A 10,882-nucleotide genomic window follows, 5' to 3' on the forward strand; every position below is an offset into this window, starting at 1 on the left:
AAATGTCATGCAGTTTATCCTCTCGAAAGTTTTAAACGAGATAACAGAGAGTCTTGAGGAAGAAGTTTCGAAACTCAACTTCCCTCGATCTCCGTGAGATTCTCGTCCACGTGCAGCAGCTGTTGCGGGAAGTGGGTCTTCTCCGTCTCTTTAAATATCGCCTCTCCTCTTCCTTCATTTCTCAACTTTTTTCATATCGAAACAAGCAGCAAAAATCCCTTACCGTAAGTCATAAATATGAGAGTGTTTCGTAGAGTTTATAGTTCGATAGGGCGATGACGAGTCAGGCGTGATTCGTCTGCCATGGTTGTATCCTGGGACTCTATGTTCGTACAGTCCCGTCTCACTAACAGAGCGAATATTTTGAGTTAAGGAAAGATATCATATCTCGACTCCATGTCTCTTAGCGAATATGATTTCTTATCGTTCTTGTATTCGTTTTTACATTCGTCTAATTTCCTTAACATCGGTTTTATTTTATCGTTTATGTCAGTCCGGTTTACCGGCGGCGAACCCTACGAGTCCTCTGTTTTTGAAGCTGCTGGTTACAAATGGTAAAAGATCTTTACTTTTTTCATTTCTTTAGCTTATTTACTAATTAAGATAATTTTCATGGTAAAAAAAACAATTCAGGAGATTAGTTTTGCACGTTGGTAATGCTGGCTATATATCACTTTACCTGAGGATCGAAGAGGCTGAATCTATTCCCTATGGTTTGGAAGTCAATGTTGATCTCAAACTCTTTGTTCACGTTCCAAAGCTAGACAAGTACTTAACCGTTACAGGTAAATTAATGGCCGATTCAGAAATCATGAGATTTGTGAGGGAATTACATATTGAGGTTCAAATGATATGTTATGATCATTTGAACCTATCATACAGATGAATCATCTAGATGGAGATGACAAATGGTGAAACAAACAGCTCCTAAGTATGTTTAATCGCTATGCCAATGACCGGCTGTCATCATTTGAATTTTTATATTTTGCTTCCTGGAAGTTGTAAAAGTTGTTAGAGATTAGTTTATAAACCGAGTTGATTGTGGATCGCAGATGGAGCCACTACAAGAAATTTGGCCTTTTATAGCATAGCGGGATAGCACGGATTTTCAAACTGCTATGGTAGATAATTTTTTCGATTTTGGGACATATTGATAGCATTAACTTAATGCTGTCGGGAAAAATTCACAAAGCGGGAATAGAAAAGCACGCGTACCGCTTATACTTAGTGAAAATTTGAGAACCGGGAAATACTAAATCTATTCCCTCTTTACTGTAACACTTAGGATACATAAGGATAAAAAAAATGATTGTCGACAACTAAATTTAAAAAAAATGAGTAACTCTCTCTCTCTCTCAGTCGAGAAAACCCTACCCCTTTCTCCCACACCCAAATCTCTCCGTCGACACCTTGAAGCTCGATTCTGTGTTCTGTAACCTGTGATACTCTCCAGCTCTCTCTCTCTCGAAAACCCTAACCCCTTTCTCCCACAACCGAAACTCTCCGTCGACACCTTGAAGCTCGATTTCGTGTTCTGTAACCTGTGATACTCTCCAGCTCTCTCTCTCTCTCTCTCTCTCGAAAACCCTAACCCCTCTCTCCCACAATCGAAACTCTCCGCCGAGACCTTGAAGCTCGATTTTGTCGTCTGTAACCTGTGGTACTCTCCAGCTCAAGTCGATTCGAACCGAAGAGGTTTATTTTCTTCGATATCTCAGTTTCCCATGATTCTCATTTCTTTTATTATGATATGTTTGATTCTGATTTAAATTGTTTAATTCCCGTGGCTTTAGTACATGTTTATGGTTTGTTTTAGTCTCGGCTTAGTCATTACATGCTTCTGATTTGTTTTAGTCTTTGCTTAGTCATAACATGACTCTCATTTGTTTGACTCTCGTTGACTACTTTACTGAGTGTTGTTAATTTTTTCCAGAATTTAGCTTCATTTGTTTGACTCTCGTTGGCTACTTTACTTTCGTTGGTTTCTATTTCCTGTGACCATTTTACTTGTTGGTTATTTAGAATTTGTGTATTCTGTGACCATTTTACTCGTTCTAATGGTTTTAAAGAAGTATAGATCAAACAATGTTGGAGAAGGCGTGGGTTCATCTGTCAAGGTAAGAAATCAACATATATTGATCCATGTCAGTACTCAGTAGGGGAGTTGAGTGTTTAATGAATTGTTCTGTTTTGTTATGTTATAACTGCAGAGTTGATCCTGCTTATGAGAAGGGTGCATGGGACTTTGTCCAAGCTGTGTCTGCGGATGATGGAGCTGATAAGTTCATTATCTGCCCTTGCACAGACTGTCGGAATGTAGATCGGCATTCAGCTGCAGATATAGTCGATCATCTGGTTAGAAGGGGAATGGATGAGGTGTACAAGCAGCGTAAGGACTGGTATCATCATGGAGAAGTATACTCTGTGGCTGAAGGCGAGATGAAAGAGAAGCAGTGGAATGAAGAGATTGTTGGGTTGTACAGAGCTGTTGAGAATTTAGATGAAGAGTTAGCTACTGAACGTGACTTCTGTGAGATGGCAGAGGGAGAAGACATGAAAGAAGATGAGTTCTTGGCAAAGATTGCAGATGCTGAAACCCCATTATATCCAAGCTGCGCAAACCATAGCAAGTTATCAGCCATCGTGTCATTGTTTAGGCTGAAGACTAAGAATGGCTGGTCTGACAAGAGCTTCGATGATCTACTTGAGACGTTGCCGGAGATGTTACCAGAGGATAACGTGTTGCATACATCACTGTACGAAGTTAAGAAGTTCTTGAAGTCTTTTGATATGGGTTATGAGAAGATTCATGCGTGTGTTAATGATTGCTGCCTGTTCAGAAAGAAGTTGAAGAAGCTCGACAGTTGTCCTAAATGTAAGGCCTCAAGATGGAAGATTAACCAGCACACTGGTGAGATCAAGAAAGGTGTCCCACAGAAAGTATTAAGATACTTTCCAATAATCCCACGGCTAAAGAGGATGTTTAGGTCTGAAGAAATGGCCAGAAACCTAAGGTGGCATTCTACTAACCAGAGCAGCGATGGGAAACTAAGGCATCCCGTAGATTCTGTGACATGGAAACAGATGAATGACAAGTATCCCACATTTGCCGCTGAGGAAAGGAATATACGGCTGGGACTCTCTACGGATGGATTTAATCCTTTCAACATGCAGAGCAGTAAGTACAGTTGTTGGCCTGTGCTGTTAGTTAACTACAATTTGCCTCCTAACCTATGTATGAAGAAGGAGAATATCATGCTAACACTGCTCATTCCTGGTCCACAACAGCCTGGTAATAGTATTGATGTCTACTTAGAGCCATTAATAGAGGATTTAAATCAGTTGTGGAGCAAAGGAGAGTCAACATATGATGTTGTGAGTAACACTGCATTTACAATGAAGGCAATGCTGCTCTGGACTATTAGTGATTTCCCAGCCTATGGAAATCTAGCTGGATGCAAAGTGAAAGGAAAAATGGGTTGTCCTGTGTGCGGGAAACACACTGATAGTATGTGGCTGAAGTTCTGTAGGAAGCATGTGTATATGTCTCATAGAAAGGGTCTCCCACCAACGCATAGATATAGGTCGAAGAAGGCTTGGTTTGATGGACACGCTGAACACGGGAGAAAGTCTAGGATACTATCTGGTCATGACATTTCCAATAACCTGAAGCACTTTGTTAACAACTTTGGGAATTTTAGAGAAGGTAGAACGAAGAGGAAAAGAACAGTGAGTGTTGAAGAAGACTGTGATATTGAGGACGTTTCCAGTGAATCTGAGGCAGAGGAAGAAGATGAAGTTGATGAGGAGGAGTTGTCAAGATGGAAAAAAAGATCAATCTTCTTTCAACTTCCTTATTGGGAGGTAAGTCTTATATTGAACACACAATATTCCTTGTATATTATTATCTTTAAGACTCTCACAGTTTTGCTTCTTTTGTATTGATATTTAGGAACTACCCGTGAGGCATAATTTGGACGTAATGCACATTGAGCGAAATGTGGCAAAGAGCATTGTCTCAACGTTACTTCACTGTGGGAATTCGAAGGATGGTCTCAATACACGTAAGGATCTGGAACATCTTGGTATTAGAAAGGATCTGCACCCGAGGGCCAAAGGGAAAAGGACTTACCTACCAGCAGCACCTTGGTCTTTGTCGAAGAGTGAGAAGAAAGTATTCTGCAAGCGACTTTCTGATTTTAAAGGACCTGATGGATATTGTTCAAACATATCTAGGGGTGTTTCAGTAGAAGAGTGTAAGGTATCAGGTCTCAAATCACATGATTATCATGTGCTGATGCAACAGTTACTCCCGGTTGCAGTTAGAGGATTATTACCTAAAGGCCCGAGACTAGCAATATTACGGATGTGTGCATTCTTCAACCGGTTATGCCAGCGAGTAATAGATGTAGAGCAGATTTCAAAAATGGAAGCAGAAGTTGTGGAAACTCTCTGTATGTTTGAGAGATTTTTTCCTCCAAGCTTCTTCGACATAATGGTTCATTTGACAGTTCATCTTGGAAGGGAAGCTAAACTATGTGGTCCAGTCCATTTTCGCTGGATGTATCCATTTGAGAGGTAACTTATACTATATTTAAATTTTAAAATCTCTAGACTGTGACTAAAACTTTTTTTACTCTATGTAGACACATGAAGATCCTGAAAGACTATGTTAGAAACACTGCGAGGCCAGAGGGTTGTATTGCTGAGTCCTATCTTGCAGAAGAGTGCATGCAGTTCTGCAGTGCGTTTCTTAAAAAGACAACCAATGTGGAGGAGAAATTAGATAGGAATGCTGACTATGAGAGCCAGACAATCCTAGAGGGACGTCCAATATCGGCACCAAAATCAATTAACCTCTCTGAAATGGAGAAGAAAACAGCCCACCTTGCTGTCCTACAGAACACATCTGTTGTTGACCCTTATGTTGAGTAAGTGACTGCATTTTTTAACTTCGTAACCTATAAGCTACGTAGGAACTGAAACATTTGTTTTTTGTGTCACAAGCATGCATCTACAATTTCTACAAGACACAAATGCAAGATGTAGACGTGATGCAACATATTTGTGGAGTACACATACCCTGAATTTTGCTTCTTGGTTAAAAGAGCAGGCAAGTTTATAACAGTTGTTGCGTTTCTAAATTAATTGTTCTTCTATTCTGACAATTGCTTATACTTTTTGCTAGATAAAAGTGGATTCTGAAACACATGGAGAGACTCTAAAATGGTTGGCATATGGTCCATGTAGTACTGCAAGGTCATATACAGGCTACATAGTGAACGGACAACGCTTTCACACACACTCAGTTCAGAGGATGAGCCAAAACAGTGGAGTATTTTATGAGGCTACTGCAATGTGTAGAGCGAGTGCAAAAGACACTTCACAAGTCGTCGATTTGGTATCATACTATGGGAGAGTTACAGAGATTATCTTGTTGGACTATAATGTCTTTTACGTCCCTCTATTCAGGTGTCAATGGGCAGTACGAGGAAACGGAGTTAAGGTGGAAGATGGGTACACACTTGTTAACTTGAATCAGTCTCAAGTTTCCTTTAATAGGGATCCATACATATTAGCTTCTCAGGCAAAACAAGTGTTTTACTCAAGGGAGGATGATACATCCTGCTGGTATGTTGTCCTAAGAGGTCCATCAAGAAGATACAATGAAACAGAAGAAGAAGATGTCAACATAGATATTGGACCATTGCCATCAATCATTGATATGGATGTTGAAATAGATGAAGCTCACAATGCCCGAGTTGATTGTGAAGGCATATATGTGTGATGCATGTGATATGTGTCTTGTTTGATGCTTGACTGTTTTGTGTTCTTTTGTGAGGTCTTCTGTGATATGTGTCTTGTTTGATGCTTGACTCTTGTGTATTCTTTTTTGTGATGACTGATGTAGTTTCATAGTTCTTTTTGTATCTTGTACTAACTAATGTGTAATTTGTTTCAGGTGAATTAAATGGGTCGTCCAAAGACTACAAGAATGAAAAAGAATGCGCATACTAGTAAGGTCACCAACAAAGACACGAAGATCACAAAGAGGGGCAGGAAGAAGAAGTCTGATGTGGAAGTAGAATTTATTGGTACTATAGAATGTCAACCGCAGCATGATTCTGAAAAAGATCAGGAGCCTGTCGCTGAGAAGGAGCATGAAGAGCTTCGAGAAAATGAAGAAACTGCAGCTGCTAACGAGCAGGAAGAGCCGGAAGAGGCTAACAGGGCTGTGGAGACTGACGTTAACGAGCAGGAAGAGCCGGAAGAGGCTAACAGGGCTGTGGAGACTGACGTTAACGAGCAGGAAGAAGAGCCTGAAGGAGAGGTGGAATTGAGTGAAGTTCAGCCTAAGCAGAAGAAACACCGAGGTCCAACCAAGATGAAGCACATCGCCAGAGATCCAAATGCTAGAGAAAGAGTGGAGTTCAATGATTTTGGAGATCCTGTTGGTGAAGGATCAGTGAAGCTGTCTTCATACCTAGGTCCACTAGTGCGGGAACATGTACCTGTCACATTTGATGATTGGAGGAAAATCAGTGAGGAAGTTAAAACTGTTCTTTGGAAATCTGTTCAGGTGACTTTCTCCTATTACATTTTCACATTTGATGGTTCTGTATCGATATCTGTAATTAATTTGGTATATTTGTGATTGTAGGCAAGGTTTAAGCTTGATGAAGACTATCAGAAGAATGCTGTGTTGAAGCAAATGGGATGTTTATGGAGGGCGTCAAAATCAAGACTTGTCACGCAGATCAGAGGCAAATCTACTAACCAAGAGAGGATGAATCTGAGACCAAAGAATGTTAATCCAGTGGAGTGGCGAAAATTTGTCAACTGCAAAACCAGTTCAGACTTTAAGGTATTGAGTGATAAATACAAGGAGAGGAGGAGCAAACAAATTCCTCACACTTGTAGCCGTAGAGGAATGGTTAGGCTAGCGGAGGATATGGTACATTTCTTCACCTTATCTATTTACTTTTTCTTCACTTACTACCTTTTTCACATCTGATGTCATGTTTTCATCAGAAACAAGAGAGTGGTGGAGTATCGAAAGTGAGTAGGCTTAAAGTGTGGGTCAAGTCACGTACAAAAAAAGATGGAACACCAGTCAATATGCTAGCTGCGGAGAAGTTTGTAAGTAGTTTTTTTTGGTGCTTCAAAGATATAACTATATGCTTAGTAACATATTTTCTGTTGACAGAAAAAGGCAGCTGAGATTGTTGATCACGGTGCTAATTCTAATTCAACAAACCTTAGTGTGGATCCGCTTTCAGTACTATTAGGACCTGACAATCCTGGTCACTTGAGGGCGATGGGAAGAAACATTGGGAAGACGAAGTTAGCTTGTTTTCAAGTGAAGAAACAATTTATGGCTGAAATGGAAGAGAAGCACCTTGTTTGATGAACCAGGTTAACGAGTTGCAATCTGAACTTGCTAGGATGAAGAGACAGGTTAGTTATACTAAGCATGTTTATATTCTTGGATGTTAGTTATGAGCTGATTACTTACATGCATTTATGTTACAGCAAGAACCTGAGATAGGTGAAAACTCAGCTACTGCAAGAGCAAGAGTAAGTAATTTACATCTTCACAATAATTGGTTAGTAATTGTGAAGTAAGTAATGCACTGACATGTTTTAAAATATATTTATGTAGAGTGTTAACAAAAGCGCACACCCTAAGTGTGTGTTGGTTGATTGGTCTGGTTCTGATGAAAAAGTTGCTGAGGGTCGTGTTATTTCATCTGAACCGGAAGACTTTGTGAATGACATCCCCTTAGGTCCTCTTGCTGTTAAAGTATTGGTTGAAACTGCAATCAAGTCCGATGCTTTTTTATGGAGGCCTGCAACCGGTATGTGTATTGTTGAGCAAGCGGTTGGCGAGATGGTTGCATGGCCTGCCAATAATTGCATTATTTCAGACCAGTCGATGTATTCTGAAGATATTCCTCTTAGGGTAAGATGTGTAATCAAGAAGCAAGTTTTTACAGTTTACTTTGTTGTTCTTTGTCTGAGTTGTTGTGATCATTAACATATGCTTGTGTCTGCTAGAGCCCAACGGCGTATTCTGTGAACAAATGCAAACTCCTATCACCTTGGACAACTACTGACGAAGTTGTTGCTTAAGGCCGTTGGCAGTGTCAAGAACCAAAAGCATTGGTTAATCGTCTCCCTCTCGGACCAAATGCAGTGAAAGTATTTGTAGATGTGGTGCATGAACCTGACACATTTCTGTGGAGACCTAGACCAGAAATGACATACCTTCGGGACTCTGTTAAGCACTTTGTAGCATGGCCTGCAAGTAAGTGTGTGTTTGAAAACACAACAAATTCAACACGACCCACATCTCCTAAAGCATCGACTGCTACAAGCAAATCTCCAGGGCACACATTTTCTGCTTCGTCACCAGTTTCTAAGTCTCCAGTGCAACAACCTCCAAAAGCTACTCCGAAGAAAACTCAAGTTGCATCTCCTCTTCGAAGATCTCAGGTAAAGTTCATAGTAGCTGTCCGTTTGTTGTTATATATTTCATTGACATAAAATGGTTTGTCTTGAATACATTGTAGCATCATTGTCAAAAGGATGCTGCTCCAAAAGAGAACCAGAAGTGCAAGTTGATGTCCATTGGCGGGAACAAGCAGGTGGTTGCAGAAGGACGTTGGGCATCAGACAACCCAGAACAGACTGTTCACTTTGTTCCCTTGGGACCAAATGCAGTTAAAGTCTGGATTGATGTGGTGAAGGTAACTTTCGCAGAGGTTTGGCGTCCATCTTCTGAGATCGAGTGTTTGGGAGATGCAATTGGCTCATGCATTGCATGGCCAAAGGAGAAGGTGATCTTGTGTTAAGACGTCTATCATGTGTAATGTACTATTCTACTCACTCTACTTGGATGTTATTGTGTTCTAGTTTGGATTGAGACTTGTTGTCTGGGTTATGTTCTAGCTAACTTGTTGTTGTTCGGATTAAGACTTTGTATTTTGGAACTTCTGTCTGCATCAATGAATGTGGCAGGTTATGAGATTTTCAATCGAATAGGAACAGGTTACCACATAAATAACAACAAATACTATGACACAAAATTACTGCTACGATATCGAAAATATAGCATTAACAAAATTGCTATCATATTGCAAACCACAATGGTGAATTGTGCCATAAAAATATATATAATAACTTGTAAACTTTGCTATCGTATAGAATATATAGCATCCTATGTCCATGCTATTATAAATATCACTCAGTAATAGCAATCCATAAAAAAAGCTATCATATTGTAAAACTACGATAGCATGTCAAACAATGCTATAATATAGGGGGGACCTATTATAACTCGGGCAGACATAGCGGTTTCAATAACGCTAACAAAGACATTTAATAGCTGTTTTCTTACGCTAAGAAAGGCCATTTTTCTTGTAGTGAGCACTGAGATTCAACGCAGAGAAAAAAGAGTTGGGGTTCGAACAATTGATTGATCTTGCAAGTTTCAAAAACACAAACGAAGGGTACATTGTGCAAGACACTTGTTCTTTTGGTGTCGAGATCTTCATCGTTAAACCAGCCAAGGTACAAGAGAAAGTCACGTTCGTATCAAACCCTCCACGCAATGTGTTTACTTGGATGATACCTCATTTCTCTGACATGGAAGATAAGTTCTACTATTCTGATGATTTTCTCGTCGGAGACCGATACTGGTTAGTACTCATGATCTCAAATCTTGCAACTATCATTTGTATTCATGCAGTGGCCAAGGGTAATAAATAAAAAAAGTTCTTTTGGTTGATGTATAATCAGGAGATTAGGGTTTAACCCGAAAAGTGGGAGTGCACTTCCAATCTATTTATATGCTCAAGGCTTTAGGCCAGACGCAGTCGCTACAAACACTTGGGGAGCGGTTAATCTGCGGTTAAAGAATCAACGAAGCACCAACCATAGGGAGAGATATTGTAAGAAAACTAAAAAAAATAAAACGTTACTCTCCAAGAGAAAACAAAAATATCAGTGAATGAAACTAGTAGTTGATATAATTTTGGTTTATAGCTGCAGCTTGGTACCCTATTCGAAGTGATAATGGTGTGGGAGTGAACAGTATCATATCGTTAGCAGATTTACACGATGCATCAAAGGGGTATTTGGTGAATGATGCTATTATCTTCGAAGCTGAAATGGTTAAGGTCACTGTGACCAACATCGTCTCCGTTTAATGATCTATACTTCTTTTGTCGTTGATCAAACAAACTTTATGAATAAGACGTGTGTGATATAAGTTTGTAATAAGATGAAGTTATCAATGCTTGTGATGTAATCTTCATTTCCGTTCATCGTGTATTGTTTTCTACTTTGTTATCAATGAAAAAAAACTCTCTTGGTTTTTAAGTTGTTATCTGTTATAAATAATATTGTGGATGTCCATAACCGGCCCGGTTCATAACTGGTCCAATGCTAGAGAGAGAGACTCGGCCGTGAGGAGAGAGAGAGACTCGGCCGTGAGGAGAGAGAGAGAATCGGCATCTTGTTTTTTCCTTATTAGATTATGATTTGTACTCTTTCCATATTTGTATTTCCTTTCTTTTATCTTTCCATTATTATATGATGGTGTAATTCTCTATATATAAAGGGCTCCTTATGTTTATGAATAATATAGAAACATAGATTTCATTCTCTAGTTTCACAACACGTTATCAGTACAATTACTCTACACCCTAAGCTAAACAAACCCTAGCCGGCGAATCCATAATCCCCTCGACGATAAACCCTAACTGTTGAGAACTCCCGATCACGAACCCTAAAACTAATACTCATCATGTTCCCATTCGTGACACGATCCCAGCTCACGACCTCAGACCGTCTCAGCTCGATCCTGAGACACGATCTC

The 10,882-nt window shown here is 39.8% G+C and overlaps 1 protein-coding gene across 1 annotated transcript; it reads left to right on the forward strand.

The window, feature by feature from the left end:
- The first annotated feature begins 1,039 nt into the window (after positions 1–1,039).
- Positions 1,040–10,383, forward strand: LOC106378903. The gene is made up of 3 exons (XM_022695603.2): positions 1,040–9,701; positions 9,802–9,953; positions 10,048–10,383. The coding sequence occupies exon 1, from the start codon at positions 2,143–2,145 to the stop codon at positions 3,943–3,945; it is 1,803 nt and encodes a 600-aa protein (XP_022551324.2). The 5' UTR covers positions 1,040–2,142; the 3' UTR covers positions 3,946–9,701; positions 9,802–9,953; positions 10,048–10,383.
- Positions 10,384–10,882: the final 499 nt, after the last annotated feature.

The sequence above is a fragment of the Brassica napus genome, chromosome C2, assembly GCF_020379485.1.
Source record: "Brassica napus cultivar Da-Ae chromosome C2, Da-Ae, whole genome shotgun sequence".
NCBI lineage: Eukaryota > Viridiplantae > Streptophyta > Magnoliopsida > Brassicales > Brassicaceae > Brassica > Brassica napus.

What these genes read in the sequence shown, in the direction of transcription:
- LOC106378903 (XM_022695603.2), top strand. Translation starts at nt 2,143, where the DNA reads ATGTCAGTACTCAGTAGGGGAGTTGAGTGTTTAATGAATTGTTCTGTT.